Source organism: Cynocephalus volans, chromosome 2 (genome assembly GCF_027409185.1).
Source record: "Cynocephalus volans isolate mCynVol1 chromosome 2, mCynVol1.pri, whole genome shotgun sequence".
Classification (NCBI taxonomy): domain Eukaryota; kingdom Metazoa; phylum Chordata; class Mammalia; order Dermoptera; family Cynocephalidae; genus Cynocephalus; species Cynocephalus volans.
Genome location: NC_084461.1, coordinates 140,678,610 through 140,700,631, shown reverse-complemented (window position 1 = coordinate 140,700,631; position 22,022 = coordinate 140,678,610). Strand labels below are relative to the sequence as shown.

The 22,022-nt window shown below is 39.8% G+C and overlaps 1 protein-coding gene across 13 annotated transcripts in view; it reads left to right on the top strand.

Moving 5' to 3' along the window:
* The window catches only part of EBF1 (EBF transcription factor 1), a 378,728-nt gene that overhangs the window by 245,973 nt on the left and 110,733 nt on the right, over positions 1–22,022 (top strand). For 7 of the 13 annotated variants that reach the window (XM_063085519.1, XM_063085515.1, XM_063085511.1 and 4 more), the window contains exon 8: positions 11,499–11,640. In XM_063085519.1, coding sequence (XP_062941589.1) covers positions 11,499–11,640 — 142 coding nt within the window. The remainder of the gene's footprint in view (positions 1–11,498; positions 11,641–22,022) is intronic. The other 6 variants (XM_063085514.1, XM_063085520.1, XM_063085516.1 and 3 more) reach the window with 1 other exon arrangement.

Sequence of the window (22,022 nt, the reverse complement as noted above, 5' to 3'; positions counted from 1 at the left end):
TACTCACCAATATGTGCCGGAATCCCAGCAAAGCCTGAGGGGGGTTTTCAAAAGAAGTATTTGTCCTAATAGAGCCTAAAGATACCATTTTCATGAAAACATTGAAACATCACCAAAGCTCATCAGGCAGAGGGTAGAGTCACATGGAAGGGGAAGAACTGGAACATTGTTTCAGGGCAGAGCCACAGTGTTGGTCAGTTTTTACTTGTAGGAACTTTAGAAAAAGAAGCTCCTATTTAGCGGGCGGCACAAGCTTCACTTAACCTGTGGAGGTTTTGGGTAGTTCTCCAGGACAAGGAAGCCCCTCCCCCGGCCAGGGCATGAGTGGAGCAGCCCCCAGACATCTCAGAGTACTCTGTTCAGAAATTATACTGAAGTGCCCACATCTTAGGACTGAACCAAGACGGAGAGGATGAGTCTCCCCTACAGCTATCCTGGCTGACGGAGATGTGTCTTAATGACATGGGTTGAAAGTTTTTTTTGAACAAGACATATATACTTTCTATCACTTTTCTCATAGCATACTAACTGGGAAGCTGGTTTCAAATATTCTTATGTCACTGCTGCCTCTGAGGGGGAGTGAAAGAGTGTCTTGTTGGTATACAAAAACTCTGGTCTTCTCTTCACATATCGATGGGGCTTTTACCAGTTATGTTGCAAAGCCGAATCCTGGAGACATCTGATTGAAAACTCCCTCTCTTGCCTATTGAGTGGGTTCTCTCTGACCGTTAATGTTGTTCTTTTGCCCTGTCCCACTTTGTATGCCTTCCAGGTCCAGGCTGATCTTCACACAGCAATGCCAGAGCATGTCTGCTCTGAACAGCAATCAGGGGCCTGTGTAGGTGACTAAGGAGGACATAAGAAAGGTTGTTGATCTCTTGACATGTAAAGACATTCTGTCAAGCAAACTCAGCTGCTCAGCGGCTGGGCTTCTGGTGTGTAAACAGAGACTGCTTAATTACACAGGTCATGTCAATTAGTGTGACCTTAGTGTTTTCAAGAAATTAATCACTTTCTGCAGAGCTTGTCTGTGTGCATACTTTAAGGCTGTATGGAATAAACCTTGTAGAGAATCCAGTACAATCTTTTTTTTTTTTTTTTTTTTAAATTTACAATGGATGTTTTCTTTTGAAATCCCTAGGCTGTGGTGAGGGTAACAAACTTGCTTAAATACAACAGTGGATACAGGCTTCATTCAGTCCTGGTAGGTGTGGGGAGGGTGGAGGAAGGAGCAGGGGGGAAAAGTCGAGGATGGAAACAGCTTATGACACAGAGAGAAATTCAATATGACTAAATGAGTCTGTTTCTTCATCTTGACACTAAAAAGATGCTAATGTCAAAGGACTGTGTTAGAAACATGTCTCAGGTCTGGTTTTTAACTGACAGGAGCCAGACAATTCAAGGTTAAGATTTAAATCCTTTTAAATCCTTATCAATAGCTTTCCTTGTTGGGAATGGCAAAATGAGGGTGGTAAGGGGAGGAACAAGAATTGGGTTCGAGCTGTCATTGCGGTAGATACCATAATACCTGGAGACTATGAAATAAAGTATAAATTTTCAAATGCCTCTTATCTCTTCAACGGTTTTTCCATAGCTTATGAATCTGTATTCATATATTAGTGCTAGATCTTTGACCATATATGAATATAAATGTAAGATATATTCATTCGTGCATGCCTGCTTTTGCTCAGTAGTATTTATTTGAAGTGCTAGGTGGTGAGTCTATCATGATAAGCAAGAAAGATAGGATCTTTGCCCTAGTGAAACATATCCCTGTTGGGGTCTGTTTGTTAGGGTAATACTAGCTGATGTAACAAATAGGCCAAAGAATATATAATAGCTTATATGCAACAGAATGTTAGTTCTTTCTCGCAGAATGATACAAAGCAGGTGCTCCTGGTTGATGTGCAGATCCTGTCCTTGAAAGGATTTGGGGTCCCCAGCTCTTTTTGTTTTGTGCTTCCCCCATCACATAGAGCCTTGTTGTCTTCATCCAGCCAGCTGAAGGGTGAAGGGCACATGAAGCGGGCATGTGGACTTCATAAAAACCTTGGCTTAGCAATGATCCTCATCAAATCTGCTCACATTCCATTGCTAGAAGTCAGCCATGTAGTCATACATAACCACAGAGAGGCCTGCAAGTGTGTAGTCGTGCAGCCCAGAAAATGGATGTATGGGGAATAATTACCATCAGCCGCCACAATGAAGATGTGTACAAATTAGTAATTACAAATAATCAGAAATTGTAATTATTGCTATAAAAGTTAAACAGAATATTATGAGAAAGGAAAATAATGTGAGGTGGGAGATGGGAACCTACCTTAAAGCAGGTGAGTAGGGAAGACTTCTGAGGAGGTGACACTTAGGTTCAGAGGTAAAGGATAAGAATAAATCATTCTGAGAAGAGCCATAAGGGAGTTCTGAGGAGAGGGAGCAGCAAGCACAGAACTAATGTTTATCTCATGATTATCTGAGCAGTGAACACTTCTTTCACTCTGTAGTCGTTTGGATAGGAAATATGTGAAGAAACCACTAGGTTATTTGTTCCAAATTCCTACCAAAAATGTGTTCTTCTTTTAAAATGATGACATGGGTTATGACATTAAAAGATAACTCCCTACCGTCTTAAGTAAATTCTAGAAATTTTGGAGGATCTTTGTTATTTATTTAAAAAGCCACCGTGTCTCTGAATCAGTATGTTATAGGGTACAATTAGAGGATTCTTAAAATACATGCCCAACCTCTGCAGTTTCAGCTACTTTTAAAGGCGCTTACATAAGAAAGGAAATATTCTCATCCTTTTTCTTTCTCCCCCACTGTTCCCCACCCTCTGTCTTGGATATTCTTATATTGTTTTGACAAACAGCACATCTTGCAATTAAATTCTGTACCAACACAATGTGAAGGGTCTGAGCTGCCATTACTCTCTTCCTACAGAATAATTTCAAGATGCACCATGCTGATTAATTATAATGAAAGCAGCTCTAATGATAGTTTCAAAATACAGGATTAATTCACATAACCTGGTAAATACAAATGGTGAATTTTCAACCTGATATATTAAACCATTACGGCTTATTGGGCAAATATGTATCTTGGCATGAGCTGTATGCTGAGCCTTGGCAGAGAGCATGAATCACTGAGAAGGAATCCTTATGAATGGGATTTGATGAGTGGTAGCTCTGCACTTAGAGAAAGTGTATTTCTACATTAAGTCTAGTTGCTTATGAAGAAAATGTAAAATACATTAAAGGATACAGGTAAAAGTGTTTGGTTTGGTCACTGATTGCCAATGGGTATTGGTTTTGAGGATGCCTATAGTTATTGGGACTTACCAAGAAAAGGTATTTTTATACTCTACTACTTTTTAAGCTATAACTATAGAGCTCTTGTTATATGTCAGACACTGTACTGTTACACGTGTCTATTCTTACTTATTTTTCTACCACTCTCTCTTGCTCACTTTGCTCGCATCAAACACATTGGCTTTCTTTCTCATTCTTCATTTTTCCTCTCCAAACACACCAAACTCATTCTTGCCTCAGGACCTTTGCACTTGCTGTCCTGTCTCCCTGGGAAAAACTTTGCCACATCATTGAATGGCTGATTCTTCTTATTGATTAGATTTCAGCCAAAATGGCACTTCCTCAGAGAGGCCTTCCTTAATTACTCAATCAAAAATAGCTCCCACCTAGGCTTCTCCCTTCTCTCCCCATTTTATTTTTTTTTAGAACTCATCCCAATCTAAAATTTGCTTTTATTGCTTACTAATTGACTGTCTGAGCCCTGCTCTGTCCCCAATAAGGACTCTTGGTGGGTGAATGCTTTGTCTGTCTTGTTCATTGCTGCTTCTCTAGCTGTGAGCCTACTATGTGCCTGTCATATGCCAGGCACTTAAAATAGTGCCTGGCATATGACAGGCACATAGTAGGCTCACAGCTCATTCCTATGGATCAAGCTCAGGACTGTCTGACTCTGGAATCTGAGCTGTTGACCGACATGCCATTTGCGTGCTCCTGATTTCGCTGTCCATGTACCGTAGCCCTCTTGTTGTCTCCAACACGTGACAATGCTGTATATTTAGCTCACTCCTGCTTCAAATAGCTAATGAGGATACATAACAGAGGAAAACAGTTAAACACCAGTGACACCATCAAGAGTCATCAAATGTATCCTCGTCCACAGAGAGAGGAACAAAGTTTGGATCACTGGTGAGCTTTTCATGTTTAGCATGTGTCACGGCTCAGGATACAGAAGCTAAGTCTAGTTTCCAAAGGTCTAAATTAACTTAGCCCAAGTATCTGGAAATTTAGAAGTATCTGTTCTTGTCTTCCTGTTAAGAGAAAAGACAGTTTTGCCTTGAGCCCTAAAGTGTGGAATTTAATTCAGTTAACCACTCCCCTACTCCAGCAGTTCCACTTTTTTACATCCTGTTTGTTCACATGTCCTCCATAATTTTTAATGAGTTATTTGGGATCTTTCAGATGGATATAAACGAGCAATCAGGCATGTTTCTGGGAATATCTCGTTCCATATCAGTCAAGGATATTTTAAAGAGCAAAGTTAAGGAAGACATAACTGCTGCATACCATTTAAAAAAAAAATACTTAAACTATATCCAGTCACATAGATACCATAGATTTGTATTGGAAAATACCAGGAGAGTCCAGAGAGAGCTCTTAAGCCAGGACTGTGTATTGAGAGGCCAGAGATGTCATGGCTGAGAACTGAACTGGGAGTCTGGAGGTTTCCCCTCAGTATCACCTCTGCTCTTAATTTGTCCTATGACCTTGATGTTTTTAAACCTCTTGGGCCTCAGTTTTCCAAGCTGTAAAAGGAAGCATTGGACAAATTTTCAATGCCATAACTATCGAGGACTCCTTTTATCAGTTTCTCCTGTGGACCTCATGCGATGACATATTTTTCTAATTACATTTATTGGGCCTTAAATTTATTCAAAACCATGTAAAACTGCCAGTTCAAAGCTTCTCATGAGTACAAGATAACCAGAGTTTCTATATGGAGTTGATATGATCCCAGACAAAGGAAAATTACCGAGTATTTTAGTGTGTGGCCTTATTGTGGATGCATTTATGGTTCCCTCTCTGCAATATTGTCCCCCATTACTTCATTTGAAAACTTAGTTGGAAGCCACTAGATTAGTTGATTTCTTGGGTCTCTTGTGATTCTAACATTTGATGAGTCTGTAAAAAAATGGTTCTGCAGACAGGTAGGATGCAGAATGTGGACTGTGTGGGGTTGAGGGTAGAAATTAATCAATGCCTTTAAAAAAATAAATAGACTTTATTTTGTAAAGCAGTTTTAGATTTATAGAAAAATGTGTAGAAGGTATAGAGAGTTCTCATACACCCTCTCAATTTCCTCTATTATTAACATCTTGCATTAGTATAACACATTTGTTACAATTGATGTATCAGTATTTAATATGTTATTATCGACTGAAGTCCATAGTTTACCCTAGGGTTCCCTCTTTGTCTTGTACATTCTACAAATGCATGATGCATCCATCAGTTATACTATTACAGAGAATGGTTTCAGTGCCCTAAAAATCCCTTGTTCCCCACCTATTCATCCCTTCTTCCTCCTAAATTGTTGGCATCCACTGACCTTTTCACTGTCTCCATAGTTTTGCCTTTTCCAGAATGTCATATAATTAGAATCATACACTATATCATCTCATCAGATTGGATTTTTTTTCATTTAGTAATATGCATTTAAGATTCCTTTCTGTGGCTTAATGGCTCATTTCTTTTTATTGCTAAATGATATTCCATTGTATGGATTACCAGTTTGTCTGTCCATTCACCCGTTGGAGGACATCTTGGTTGCCGATGCCTTTTATTTAGTTTCATTTTTTATTGATATAATTGTAGATTCACATGCAGTTGTTAGAAGTAATACAGAGAGAGAGATCCCATGTGCCTTTTACATAGTCTCCTTCAATAGCAATTTTGCAAAATTACAGTACAATATTATAGCCAGGATATGGACATTGATACAGTTCACCCAGCTTCCTCAAATTTCTCTGGTTTTACTTGTACTCATTTGTGTGGGTATATTTTTTAGTACTATAAAATTTTATCACATGTGTTACTTTGTGGATCTATCATTGTAGTCAACATATTGGGCATTTCCATCACTGCAAGAATCTCTCCTCCTGTCCTTTTATAGTAGCCCCATTCACCTTCTCTGTGTGTCCAAATTTCCTTTTCTTTCAGGAATACAAGTCAGATTGAATTAGGGACCACCCTAATATCCTAATTTTAATGTAATTAAGGCCCTGTCTTAAATTAAAGAGTCACATTCTGAGTTGCTAGGCATCAGGGCTTCAGCCTATGAGTTTGGGGGACACACAATTCAGCCCATAATAGGTAGTATACAACCTCTTGGTATTGGCTTTTTGCACTCTGCATAACTCTTTGGAGATTAATCCAGGTGTGTCAATAGTTTGTTCTTTTTTTGTTGTTGAGTACTATTCCATGGAATGTTGCTTAATCCCTTTTCATTTCTTGTACTTCAAGTTTTTGCGTTTTAAGCCTTATTAATAAAGGAGCCCTGGGTTAATGCAAAAATACAACAAGCTAAAACCAGAGGAAAGGAAGCCACGGAACAGATCAACTTTAGCACTAGTTTCCTTTTACCTAGTTACCATGTGTCAGCATTGAAAAACAAGCTTTATAATTTTTTATAATCATTCAAAATTAACTTACTGAAGTTATTTTTTGGAGGGAGGTACTTACTACCAAAATATTCTAAATTTAAACATTGAAAATATTTTTATGGTCTAGTCTTTCCTCTGATTCCATATTTATTAGAGAAATGCTTAAAAGACACAGATTTCACCTCTTTTGGTGGCTTTTGTCATGATCCCTTCTTCCACATGAGCTGCCACTTTTGTTACTGTGATCTTTCACTCATGATTGAATTTAGCTGTTGTGTCTTTTTGAAAATCTGCTCTTGAGACAGAGGTTATGCTTCATGAATCTTAGATAATATCGTTAGGACATACAAGGTCTCCTGCTTGACATGAAGGGAAGAGGAACAGCCTGAGAAAGGAAGGCCAGGAAGTCCTAACCAATGACAAAACTCCCGAGAAACCCTCCTTGATGTGAAATATTGGGAAAACTAGACTGAACTGATAAGACATCTAATTTACAGACTATTTTCAAAGCTGTAAGGTTTTATTTAGTTTTAAGCCTAGAATGTAACAAGTTAAGACAGAGATAGGTTCTAGAATGCCGAATTACAAAACCCAGTGAAAATTGCAATTCACGAGAGGCCAAAGTTGTATCATAATGTGTTGTGAGCACAAAGGTCATTAAAATGGGAAGGCTTTATTGAGCAGTGGGCATAAAAAAAAACCATTTTCTGTGTCCTTTTATTTAAAATAACAGTTTTTGCTGGGTCCTCTTTATGGCCATCAAGATGTTTCAGGTTATCCGCCCAACACATACTTCTGAACTTCTTGTTTAGCTCCACCAACAAGGCGACAAGTACTTTACTACAGCTACTAATGTTTATAGAGTGCTTGATGTGAACCAGGAACCATGCTTGCCACTTTAATTAATTTAAGCCTCACAGTAACCTTATAAATTAGGTACTATTATCATTCCCATTTGAAAGTCGTGGACTCTGGGGCTTAGAGAAGTTAAGTTCACCCAGCCAAAGTTGCATCAAATGGGAAAGCTTGGAAGCCAAGAATCATTAATTTTGTGTCTTATTCTTTCATATTCTAAGCAGATGAAGCTAGATAGCAAAAGTAATAACCTTTAGGGATATCTAGATTCAGGAAAGTATATAATCAAATTCTGAACCACTGATATGAGCCAAGAAATTGAAAACATCAATGTAAAATCTACAAAGTCTGTGGGTACCTGCAAACTTCTCTTCAGCCCTTCTCATCTCCTTATATTGAATACTCTCACCTGGAAGGTAAGACGCAGATAGACGGTATCACGGAACGTGCTGAGTGTTCATTAGCATGCCTCTGGATTGCTATATTAAAAAGCAAAACCTTGTAGTAGAAATTTGATTCCAAAAAGGTAGTGATAAAAATATATGTGGACACAATCCTAATCCATTTAGGCTAATATTTATTTCAGGAGATATAACTTGGCCATTTTCACGAATAAATCAGCACAATCTATTTCAAAACCATTCCAGAGCAGCACTGTCCAATAGAACATTCTACAATCAATAATGGAAATGTTCTGTTTGCCCTGTTCAATACAGTAGCCACCTCTGACTCCTAAGCACTTGAAATGTGGCTATTGAGACTCAGGAACAGAATTTTAGTTTTAATTTAAACAGCCACACATTTGGCCACTGTATTGATCATGCAGTTCTAGAAAGTGAAGGTCTAATTATAACAGATATTGTAAAATTCTAAATACACCAGTTGCTTATCTTCCTGTCATCACTTTGTCTGGGCCAAGCAGTGGAGAAGGGTGTAAAGAGGGAAGGGGCGGTTGAGCCCAAAGGTAAAATCATTTTCCCTGTTTATCTGTCCCAAATTCAAGCTGTGTTTTATTGACAAAATTTGGGAAGGTTGAAGATTTGGCAGGCCCGTCTGTCCCCTTGCCTACATGAATGTGTCAGCACCTCATTAATCTTGTGTTAAACTGTAAAGGCCCTTTTCCCTCCTACTATGGGCCTATTTTTAAAGGCCACATTAGTATACCTTTTGCATCTCACAGATTTTTTTTTTTTTAATTTACAATTTGCTCTGTGGATTAATTTCAGCATATATTTTATTGAAATGTATCCTGATCTTTTCCAAATTAAAGCAGGAGAAATTATTTTGGGGTAGCGAAGCTGTGCTGAGTTTTTGAGGAACGTATTAGCTCTTATTTTCTGGAAATTAAAGGCATGATGATTCTTTGTATTATCTTTTCTCCAATTTTAATGCATCTTTCAATTAAATGATTCTATTACACATGTGGCCCTGCTTGTCCTTCTCTCACCAAGAAAAGACAAACAAATAGGTATAGTTTTCTTTTTTTTCTCAACTGTTTTTGACGTTTTTGTTTAATGTAAGATTTAGATGACAGTGTTTTTAAAGACATTGACTATTTTAAGCCTTAAGTTGTAGTGCTTGTGTCTTACAGGTGCATGCTGAATTGTCATGTCTTTTTTTTCCTCTTAAGACAGACATCTAGAATAACCACTTTCTGTATTTCCTGACACTGGAAACAGACACCGTTTGGGATTCCTTTTATAGTTTCTTCAGCTAACGACTCCAGTGACCACTCAATTGTGGTCTTGTAGTAAATCAAAATTTCTTTGAAAGACCCAGCTCTGTTATATAATTGTAAATGTCTTACAAAGTCATCTTCCTAACTAAAAAGCAAGTTTCTGTTGCCGTGAGTAATATTGACTCTGTCACTGCACATAATAGCTTTGAAAATTAAAAGACAGGCCATTTTCTTCTCCTTTTCCTCTTCTTCCTCCTTCTTCTTTTACGTTAACCTACAAATGACAAGGCGTACACATGAGCTCCAGGCCATGTCCGACCTGGTTGGTCAATCATGAATAAAGAGAAAAACCACTTTGCTAACTGCTGCATCAAACTTGCGTGTCATCCCATGAATGACTTGTTCTAGAAGGAATTTGGGGTTCCACAATGACTGACGAGAATACCTTGGGTATTCATTTTAACAAGATAGGCTTAGAAAATAAAATCAACCTCATGATACCATTGCGAGCTATGGGTTCACAGCCTGCAGTTCGTCACCGTCTTTAAGGCTCAGGGAAAGGGAATTCAACATATTCTGCCAGGATGCATTTATACCAAATGGGGACAGTGGAACTTTTAAGTATGGCAAGGTTGGTGGGGTGGGAGATCCACAGCGGGGAGCAATTTGCCAGGCAGGGCTGGCAATCTGCAGGCATAGGCCAAGGCCCAGTGTGTCCCTCTCTGCCCAACTCGGCTGAGGAAACTTCAGGGTTGCACAAGACTCTGGAAGTCGGTGCCCCCTTTAGCCAACTTGGAGAAAAGGCTTTCTCAGAAACAGAGGCCTCAGTATGTGCCAACCCCTGTAAAGCGTTTCACCTCTTCAGAGGCTAATGCCTCTCCAAACCAAGAACAATTAAAGCGAGAGTCTTTCCAAGTGACTGGGGAATTGAGCAAAATAAATCAGAGATCCTCAGCCTTGCTCTGGAGGCTCGCCTCATTACGAGAGCACATCTATTAGCCCTCTTGCCATTGTCTTTCATTTCTCAAGTGAGGTGATTCTAATTAAATTAATCTGCATGTCAATCTATCGGTGATCAATCAAAGAGCCCGAGGTTCCCCTGATGCTGCGGGGTGCTTGCGGCTGACAGGGACTGATAATGGAGGAAGAAATAAACTGTCGAGCAAAGTTAATTAGTCAACATAATATGTGGATTAAACGGGAGCTGGCTGATTGCTGTTTCCTGTGTCCAAGCATGAGGTGGAAGCCGGAGCTGCAATTACAGACAATTACTATATTTGGTTGTAAGAGGTTACATGAATAAACATATCTCCATGGGTTTCAGTTTTAATCCCCTTCCCCATTTCATGTAAGGAGAAGTGTAGGTCATTTCTTCTCATTGTTTTAGTCAAAGTTCTCGGAGACAACACTTTTGCCTATGTCTCTTCTGGCAAACTGGGTTGAGAGTTAGTTTATAAGACAGCCTGGATGTTTGAATTGTGCCCAGAGCCAGCCCAACAATATCTTTTTTTCTTTTTTTTTCTTTCTTTCTTTTGACAGCTGGCTGGTACAGGGATCGAACCCCAGACGTCGGTGTTAACAGCACCACGCTCTAACCAAATGAGCTAACCAGCCAGCCCGCAATTGTTTTATTTTTTATATTTTTGCTTTGAAACAGATCTTAACCCTTAATTACCAGGGTTTTATTGGGGAGGTGGTGGTAATGATAGTGGTGAGGAGGGCTTTGGTCTAATCAACCAAACTAATGTGGAAAGAGAAAAGTACAAGAAACCACAAAATGACACCCAGGAGAAGAAAAAAAAAAAATGCATCCCAGCTCTTACTGACACCTCTCCTTTTCATTTCTCTTTCCTCTTAACCCTGACACAGTGGGGGGAGGGAGGATATTTTAAAGATTCAAAAGATTTTTATTTGCATGATCAACTGTGATATCTCCTTTAGTGTCTAAACTGAAGGGTAATTTAGGTGAAACACAACCACCCTTGTGTAAAAAAAATATGCTAATAAAGATCCTCTTGTTAAAATTATGGTTAACAGTGTACCTTCTGCTGTATAACTATAAACTGTGCAATTTTACTTAAAACTGCATCAAAAGCGTTCCATGCCAAAGACCCACTCATCAATAGCTCCTCTTGTTAGACTTGTACAGCATAAGCACCAGTTATTATGTGAAATAGCTATGCAATTTTCTTCAGCTCCCAGCTGTTATTTATTTAACTTGAGTTTATTACCCGCCATGCTTTTATATTAAAATGTTCATTCATTTCTCTCTTATGTCTCCAGGTCGTGGTGTCTACAACAGTCAATGTGGATGGCCATGTCCTGGCGGTCTCTGATAACATGTTTGTCCATAATAACTCCAAGCACGGGCGGAGGGCTCGGAGGCTTGACCCCTCGGAAGGTACGCCCTCTTATCTGGAACATGGTAGGCGAATCATTTTCATTGGTTGGCATTGCTACTTTAACTGTGAATTTATTTTGTTTCTTTCTTCCACTCCACCACATTTTCTACTCTGTTTCAAGTTTCAAATGTCTTCTTGAACAATAGTAATCTTCCTGGGGTTTTGACTCTTTAAAATAGGATGCCGAGTATTTAAAGACAGAAAACTATCTTTGGGGGCCCAACCTTTTAAATGGCTGACATCTTTTTCCTTCAGGTTGAGAGCTGGACACCTGGCCCACTGCTTTATTTTAAGCTCCCACTGACTACAAAATAAAATCCACAGGGAAAATAAGGAAAGGCCATATGTTTTTGTCACAAAAATTGTCATACATTTTAAATGTTTACCATTGACCATTAAGATTTTATAATGAACCCATCCTCTTTACAATCCTGTTGGTGTGTCTCTGTGATTACCTGTTGAACTTTATTTGGAGATGAGGTTCCAAGTCTAGGTTGGAGGTGCTTTCTGAGCATGAAGGCCAAACCAAATGTCCTTCTGTGCCCTGCACAAAACTATCCCCTCATCGCCATGTGACAAGGCTGGCTTTCTGTAGGTAGACTTCAGTGGGGAGAAATCATATTTGTTTTGAGAATTATGGCTAATCAGTGGTGCCTTCAAGAGGACTAGAGGAAATCAGATAAAAATTTGAATCAAGGAAAGCGAATGCCATGCAGAACCATGGGCTGGATTGGGTGCATATCTGAATTTTTCTGTGCTTCATGTGTATGTAACGTATTCATCCTTCTGTCCATCCATCCATTCACTCGTTCCAGAGTCAGTGACTGAGACTCTACTGGGTACCGGTCACTATCCTAAACTTTCTCCAGTCTCCTCACATTAAACTCTTAACCCATTTCCCTCACCTCACTTTCTAGCTTTCTAGGTCAGCAGGATTCTTTTGAGAACACTACCACACAAATTATCACCTGCTTGCCCAATTGTTTCGTGGGCCAAGAGTGTTTGTGATATAATTCATAACATAGAAAACTACTCTCCCTGCCAGCATCCCAATTTAACAAACACACCACTATCATCATTTTTGCCTGTTTTTCTTCTCCTTGTGCTTAAGGAAGACACAAACTACTTTTTTATTAATTAGCCAGATGTAACACTCTTAGAAGGGATTCTTCACCACATCCAGTTTTACAGTCTTTTTAAAGTAAACCATCATCTTTCAAAAGCTGCTTCTTTATGGTTTCATTAGTGCTGAGATGGATGGATATTACTTTTTTCAGGAGGCCATTTGAAACACCTGCTCATGATTACATTCCTTGTTCCATTTCTGTACTTAAAATTATTCTGATCCTCACTTTACAATAATGTTGCCTTTTTAATACCCTTGGAGTCACTTAAGGCATTGTATGACTAAAGGAGTTTAAGTAAAAGGAAAAAGGAAAAAATAGGGAAATACTCAGTGGGCAGAATTTGGAGAGAACTGGCTTAAGAGCCGCAGTTACGTTTTCAACTCTGGCTGGTTAGTTGCAATGGGTACTGCCCTGTCTGGGGATAGTCTTGACTGTCGGTTGGAAATCCGCGAGTCATGCATTCATAGTTTCAAAATGTGCTCCAAGTGCAGGCCACACCCAGCTCCCATTTCTGCTCTTGGGAAGCCAATGAGAGTGCTCATGATAACACATAAATTATTCCTCCAACAAAAAACCCCAAAGCAAACAAATAAAAAACAACCTGCTAGTAAGGGTGCCTCTAGGTGATGGAGATCAGTAGCAGTATTTTGCAGTGTGAGGTGGAGGAAAGAGTTTTGAAATAGGTACCAGAAGCCCCAAATTCAATTCTTCATTTCCCTCTTGTCCCTTGGACAAGTCACCGTTGCTTTTGGAATGCTGTTCTTCTTGGTAAAATGAAGGTGATAATCTGTAGGGAGGTAAAATATTGCCTGTGCTTTGGGTGGGGACTGGTAATGTAACAAGGGAAGTGGGCTGGGTGGAGACCGTGAAGACAGCCAAGTACATGCTCTGCTGCCCCCAGCCCCAGCAAGTTGTCTCTAAGGGAATAAGAGCCCAGTGGGGCCACATGTTCCAGTTTGGCAAGAATTAAAACTTTCCTAATTTTTAATTGTTAGTAAGTAATTATGCAATTGTTAAACACTGAAGGGAGGAGAGAGAAAAAACGTCACTTAGAAAGGGTGTAGCCACAGGCTAACAGTTTGCAACCTCTTTATCAAAATGTCTCTAAGCTTCCTCTCAGCTCAGATATTCTCTCTTCTAGGAGTATTAATATTTTAGTTGGGATATCATATTATTCTAAGTTTTAAAGACAACATTTTATTCCTCTGCTCCAGTTTACCAGTCCACAAATGGCCGTGTTATTATTAAGATATTACTCAAGAAAATGGTGACATTTCGCTAAGTGTAAATGGTTAGCCATCACTGGGGACGTGGAGATGTTCTGTTTCTCCAGCTAGGGGGCCTCACATTCACCAAAGCCTGACTGCACTTCTCTCCAGGGGAATGAAAGGGTAGACATGTTCAGATCCTTAGTAACAACAGTAACATAGAAATCTGCTTCTCTGCAGAGTGAATCAACCAACCACACATAACCACCCACTCATTTAGACACTTCAAGGTGATGCATAAATATCTACTCAGCAAAGGGTGACTATTGAACTCTTTCATTGGTAATGTGTGGGAGTGGACCTAGACACTAATTCATGTTGATTTGGGGCAATACTTTACCTCGCCATTGAAAAATCCTGTTTAAATTGACCTGTTTAAAACTTACAGAATTCCCACCCCCACCCCTTAGTCCCTTTCCTTCCACCCACCTTAAACAGCTGCTGCATAGTAAGACTGCAAAGCATTTTTACCTCTTGAAACCTGTAGGAACCTTCATTTTTCCCCATTCTGGGCCTTTTACCATCTCATTTCCAGGTAGCCTGAATTATTTTGAGCTACTCTGCACATCTCTATTTATATCCTGCTCGTCAGACAGTTGAAGGAAAGTTCTTTTTGTGGCTCATCTTTCTGCATAGAAGTAGAAATAGAGATCATGGTTTACATTCTTGCACAGTCTTCCCTGTATGACCCATGGGCTCACAAACCCCTGTGCTCAGATAAATGTCCCTGTGTTTCAAATAAGAGTTGACAAAGGCAAATTTGTTTCGCAGACATTTACATGGTCCAAAGAGGGTGAATCTTGGCATTCTGTAGCTCATAGTAATTGCTCTTCCCCTCCCCATGATTTTTTCTTCATTCATAAATACTGAGATTTTCTTTGGCTGGATATTTATGGGAGCGTTTAGGATAGTAAGGTTTCTTCTTTAAGCAATAGCTTTATGGAAGATGTACGATTGTCGAGAGAGGCAGCCTCAGAATGTAAGTGCTCTCAGGGTTTCAATTTTTGAAAAAGCATGGGCCTGGGACCCAAGGAGTTGAATGGCTGCCACTCATGGTAACATGCGGGTCTAACGTGTGTGCTGGCCTTGTCTTACAGTCATGTGGGCAAATGCTGGGGAGCTTTCCAGGTCTTTAAAAGTGGTGTTATTGTCATTGTTGTTCTCCTGAGTTTCAGGCTGTGTTTACTTGAATTTAAGGCCAATTGTGGCATCAGTTTCTCTATTTCTTTCCCTGTGGCAAAATGTGATGCCCTCACCATGCTGTAGTGCAGAGACCCTGTCAACTTGCATGCGCTAACACTTTATTATCTAATGATCTAATATGCAACAAGGCAAAGTGCTGGTGCTCATCATTCTGACACAGAATGCCGGGAGAAGTGACTAAATTACTTTATGTACCATTAGCGCTAGCAGCTATGGTGAACTCACCGGCAGCATTTATGCAAATGCCTGCGAATACACTCTAGTGGCTTTGTCAGGAAGCCGTCTGACAAGCAGTTTAAATGCTCATTTTTTTTTAGGTTTTTTTTTTTTTTTTTTTTTGGTGTGCATGTGTTTTTTCCCTTCCTCTTATTTTCTTCTCTTTCTTCTCACCTTTTCTGGACAACTGGAGGACTTGCCTTCTCCATGATGACTGGGGAAAGCTTCGTGAGTCAGAGAGCTCCCCCATCAGTAGGAGCTCTTTCTAGGAGTAGGGTAAAGGCTGCAATCTGGTGTTCTTCAGGTCTAGGTCTACGGGGGGCAGGGTGGTGGTGGTGGTGCTGTTTTTGTTGTTGTTATGAATTTGCACAACCCTTATATATATTTGAAAAAACTCAATGGTAACTATTAATCCAGAGTTTATAGAATATGAACATTAATGTTCATGAGTTCTGATCTGAGGTTCTACTTAGTGTCTTGGCTCAACTAGGGATGTTTTTAAAACACACCTACTTGTTAAAAATGGAAAATGATTGAAATTTAGCTTTTGTGGGCATCAGATATGAATAAATTAAGTTTTTTTTCAAAGTAAGAATAAAGATTGCAACATGAAATATAAATGTGCCAGTATCCCAAAATAAAACAAACCAAAACAAAAGCGGGGCTTGGTAAAGCTAAAAATATTTTGGAGAATAAAGAGTGGTAATAGACTCACTGGACCCATCTCCCTGCTGTAATTACAGCTTCAGAGAATTAGAATCAGGTTTTCCCCACCACCAGTTAGTTGTGACCTTTTGGTTGTAGGGTCCTAGTCCAGCTGTCTCTGACAATATGGTGTTATTCTTGATCTTTAGCATATGACCTGATTTAATCCTCTTGCTCCAGACAGAAGCAGTTTTTTCTTCTGTTGGTTGTCCAGCGCCATTGGCTCCCTGTGCCCAGCTGCACTTAAATTTGTTTTTTTATGGACATGTGGAGAAACATGGTTCAAGCTCTGGGAGTCTACTCCAAATTGAGAATTGGCATGGAGCTTCCAATAGAAAGGAGAGGCCTCTCTTTCCTTTTGTGTAATAAGACCTTAAAAAGTGGCTAAAAGGAGGATCAGACGGTCTGGAGAGCTGGATTCTAGTCCTGACTCTGCCATAAACCATCTGTGTGACCCTGGGTAGGTTACTTTTTTTCTACAAGCCTCAGTTTTGTATGTATCCAATGAGAGCTGGTTGGGTCATCTCTAGACTTCCTTTTAGCATGCACTTTTCTATGTGCTCTGAACTGAAGCCATGGACTCATGCCTTCCTACAGGAGATGCCCTTGGAGAAAAAGGGCTTCAGGGGAACAGAAAAATCCACTGGTTGTTTCTAATATAACCCTTTCTTTGGCTCTTCAGCTACGGAATAAGGTGTCAGTAAGGTGGACTTCAAATCATTCAGTCATACTAAACATCCACTACATGTCAGACACTGAGCTAAGTACATAGCATAAGGCAGACACGGTCCCTATTTTCACAGAATTTATGATGCAAATAGAAAAGAAAGAGACTACACAAAATTTGCAATTAATTAATTAGAGTGGTGTATAAAAAGGGGAACCATAACAGGGGAGGGGAGAAGTGAGGTATCTGGGAAGCCTTCTCTGAGGAAATTTCATTTATGCCCAAACCTAAAAGATGAGTAGCTTTTCAGCAGGCAAAGGGGTAAAAACAAACAAACAAAAAATTTCCAGGCAGAGGGAACAGTGTGTGCAAAGACTGTTTTGCTTAGGGGAGTTCAAGGAGCCACAAGGAGACTGGAATGGGTTCTTTTGCTCCCAGGCAAGGGGAGCGTGGCAGGAGCTGAGGCTGGGCTGGCTGTGAGGGCCATGTCACACAGGCCCAGGGGGTTGGTCAGGCTGTGGTCTCAGTGGCAACTGTGAAATGATGTGGGGCCAAGCAGGGCTTTGATGAACTCGGTTTCAATTACATGGGCTCCTCGAATCTCCTGAAAGCCCAGGGCAAGATTGTTCTGAGTTGCTTATAACCTTGCCCTTCCCTGCTGGAGTTTGGAAGCTCACCAGGGAGTTGGCTGTGCCTTGGAACCATTCCTCTGATTACTCCTCAGTCTATCAGTAGTGCATGTGTTCAATATAGAAAGAAAGCCCAACATTTTGAGAGTTCTTTTTCCAGATGGTTTTGTATCATTGATTCACTTTTTTCTAAGTAGCATAGAAAGCATTTATCTATTGACTTATTTTTGTATGTGTGGAGACCCTCACCTTTTTAAGGCCTTTAGAATGGAGAGCTGCTGCATTATTAGACCTATGAAATGTGTATTACCCCAACAAATTGGGTGAGAATAAACTAGAACAACCCCAAAATGTACCCTCCCAAATTAATCTCTCTCTTTGTACTTCAGGCAATGCCTGAGTCACAGCTAAGTGAAGAATCATTGAAGTGTGGAAGGTCATCTTATTCACCCCCCATCATTTTACGTAGAGGGAAACTGAGACCTAAAGAGGAGACATAACCTGCTTACACTCAAACATAGCTAGTTTCTGTCAAAATCCATTTAGTGCTGTTTGCACTGGCTCATGGAATGCTGGCCAGCAAATGTGAATTTCTGGAGTGCATGACTTCCTCATCTCTGGGTAACAGTGTTGGAGGATTTGGGGGTCTTCCCCTGACACCTTTATAGTTCAGGTGCCTAGACTTGCCTCCAATCTCTCTGGATTCCAAGGATTGTGAGAAGAAAGTAAAATCACTCCAACTTCCTGACAGAAATTCACATTTTGAAACCAATGGCAGAGGATAGATTATGCAGAGATTCCTCTAGAGACAGCAGCCCCTCATGTGAGTGGTTTGGGTGCAGAACCCCAGCCAAGCCCACTTAGGTAAGAGCATCATGGTGAAGGGTCCAGGTTAAGTAGAGGAATATTACTGTCATCATTTGTGACTGAAGGTGGCATATTACAACTTATCAATTGATTTTCCTACTTGAAAAAGGAAGACAGATGCAAGAACAGGGTTAAGAATATCCAGATGTGTCATCAAATAGAGCACTGAGACCCAGATTTTCAAGCATCAGATCAGGCCCTTTCCTTTGAGCAGTTGGGAAGATCCCTTTGTCTTCCCCTGGAATAAAAAGTATGTGGCAAGTAGAGAGGATAATGAACAAAGATGTAAGTAAGGACTGATTTCCTATATATCCCTGCGTAATTCATAAAGGAGATACCACCACAAATCCTAACACTGAGGACCTGGTAGCCAGAAAGATCTTAGCTTCAGGCAGATCAAAGAGTTCATGAGCAATATGTAACTGCTGAACAGATGATCTCTTGTTATTCCTATCTGAAAACCTCACTACCAACAGCGTTGCTAACAAAAGAGGAACAATGCTCAGACTGCTGCCATGCCTGATGGTGGTAACATTTATTATTTTATTATTATTTTTACTTCTACTACTACTGTTGTTATTTTTGGATTAATTATCACTTAACATTTATGGAACATTTCCTATGTGCCAGCACCATGGTAATCATTTTACTTATATCCTCTCAACAAGTCTTTCAACAAATCTGATGAGATATAACAATTACCATCCCATTTTACAGATGAGAAAACCAAAGTTTAGTCAATAAATTACCCAAAGCCACAAAACTAATTAACTATAGACCTGGCATTTGACCTAGGTCTACCTAACCATATAATTTGTATAACAGTAGTACTACAAATGATGGCAGTAAACATTCTCTGCTCCCTACTATGCCTGACACATAATGCTGTAGGCACCCCATTGTAAATATGAGGAAACTGAGGCTAAAGAGAGGGTAAGTAACTTGCTCAGAGTCACACAGCAATTAAATAGCAGATTTAGGGTTCAAACCCAGAGAGCCCAACTCTGGAGTCTGTTTTCTCAACTACTTCTCTTACACATTATGCTAAATTCTTTTTATCTGCTGTCCCATTCTTATGTTTTTCTCAATACAAACAAGGCAATTGTGTTGGTATTTTAAATAAGACTTTTCAAAAGTTAGCCCAGAGCATATCTTTTTTTAAAAAATGGGGCACATCATGTATGTTTACTTTGCAGTTCATTTTCTTTCAGTAACCCATTATTCCACTAGTCAAATTAAAAAATGCTGATTTTCTTTGATGACTGGTATATTTTCTATGGGCTGGAAGGAAAATAAGGAATTGGTAATTATTTATTTGCAAAGATGTTCTAACTCATGTCCCTAGAAATCATTTGTTAACCATGTGAAATCTCTGACATGTATACAAGGTGGAGAAAATGGAGACCATAAGAAAACCAGGAGATTTTGAGTCAAGCAGTTGTTAGGATACTGAAGAGTTACTGCCCCTTGTGCTAGAAATAACACAGGAAACTGAGAGGATATGGCGAGGCTATTTTCTTATATGAATTTCTTGACAAACCTGTAAACTGTGGAAAATTTCCAGTATTTGGTATTTTTGTTTGAGATAGTAAATGAATGAGCCACACTTAACTTACTTTAATAAACACAAAGTGTGTTGTGATTGGGGTTGGGGGATACTTCCTGCTTATGTTTTGGCTGAAATGATAGAACTTTTTTTAAAGCCTAATTTTTGTCTTATATTTGGTTACAAAAGCATCATAATTCCAATTATGCTTATTTGCCTAATTGATTGTTCCAAGGCCCTCTCTGTACTTATTTGTCACAGGAGCTTCTCTCACTTGAGAATTTCAGAGGATTCAAGTGATGTACTATTTGTAAACCTACCTCCTTAAAATGAGCACTGGCTAGGAGTTGGGTCTGAAATATTTTGTTCATTTGGGCATTTTCAGTTATTTATGCAGAAATAAATTACAACAAAGCTCTGCTGCTACCTTGCAGAGCAAGGTACTTTGAGTAGGTACTTTGATTTCTCTGGGCCTCAGTTTCCTTATCAGTTAAGGTGAGGCTGCATGGAGTCCTTCAAGCTCTGATGATTTGTTGCTTGAACCCAGCTGATTCTGTGAGAGCTTCTCCTATATCTTGAGAAGCTACACACAAGCAGCCTTGGGGAGTGGCTACCAAAATTTCAAGGTGATGGTCATTCCACGGAACAGACTTAAGGCCAACTTCCTTCTACTTTGGGCATCTCTGCAGGATGTTAACAGTTGGTTCTCTGAGGCCTGGAGGAGCCACAAAGTGTGGCGTATACAGCCCTTTGTGTCTTAGGTGGCTCTCACCAAACATCCTTCTCCCTGAATTCCTTTAGCTGAGAGGATGCAGTGTCTAATCCACTTGAAGGTTAGCAGTGAGCTTATAGATCAGTGTTTCCCATGCCATATGTGAGAGAATTTTAGGTGATAGGGATTAAACATCAAAACATTTTTTAATGGTTATATATTTATCTTAATGCATAAGTAAAACAATACAACTACACTTCTAAAGTCACAGTCTCACAGCTATCATTGCTTAGGGCCAGACTAAATTTAGAGAGAAAGTAAGTTGACCTAAACAAAAATAGCAACTAAATAATATTAAGTAAATAATAGCGTAAGTGGTACAGGGTTGGAGCAAAGTCATGACTGAAGTTTGAGAAATGCTCTTAGAGAGGGCTTTAAGGGTTGGAGGAAGAAATAATTCTTTCTAGTCACCAGGAAACAGTATAGAACCCTGGGAAACTTTTTTTTTTTTTTTTTTTTGTAAAAAGTTAAATATTGCTTTTTAAAAGAAAGCCCTTTAGGCTTAGTTTACCATTAGAATAGACTTAATATCCTAAAAGATTTTGAAAATCAGAACTGCTCCCAAGCTGTTAGCTGTTTTTATTTTTAAACAACTAGTGTCTGCATGTCAGAGAGCAGAAATCAGTTTGGAAAGAGGACTTGAGTCAAGAGAGAGACTCAGCCAGGGTCCACCCAGGCAGCACATTATGATAATATGTACGGGACCAGCTGGACACTGAGCAAAGATGACATTGTGTTGTCAAGGGCAGGACTGCCCATCAATTTCCAAGATAGGATTGAGTTCAAATGACAGAAAGAGCAGCAACTGTGTTGAAACTGATGCATGGGGGGAGGGGCAGGGCGGCAGGAACCAGCTGGGCCTAAAGACAGGAAGTCCTGGTACCTCCGGAAGGGGGTGGCTCTGTTTTCTCATCTGGCTGCTACCCTTCCTTCTAACCTTAACATCTGTCAGCAAGATCCACCTGGGTCCTTGCATGATTAGAGCCCACTTTAGGGGGAGCTTACTGGTGCTAATTTTAACCCCCAAGAGAATGAAGTGCCTGCTGCTGGAGCGGGGGCCAGATCAGCCCAGGAAGCGGGACTCCACGTAGCTGCTGCTTATCAACTTAGGAAGCCCTTTGTGGGTGTAGTGGAGATTGTTAATAACTGCTGGATGAGATTTCAACTTTTAAGCTACTCTGTTTAGTGCCTTAACATCTTAATAAGGCCGACGATTCCTCTTTGATTCATTTGCTTGTTTATTCAATCAGTCATTCAATCATTCACCTATTTAATACATATTCACTGATTGACTGCCTACTACTATATTAGAAAAGAGAGGTAAAGAGGTGAACAAGGCAGAGACAGTTGGTGACATGAGGTATACATATATGCATGTATGCATATTACGTGCTGATAGTAAATA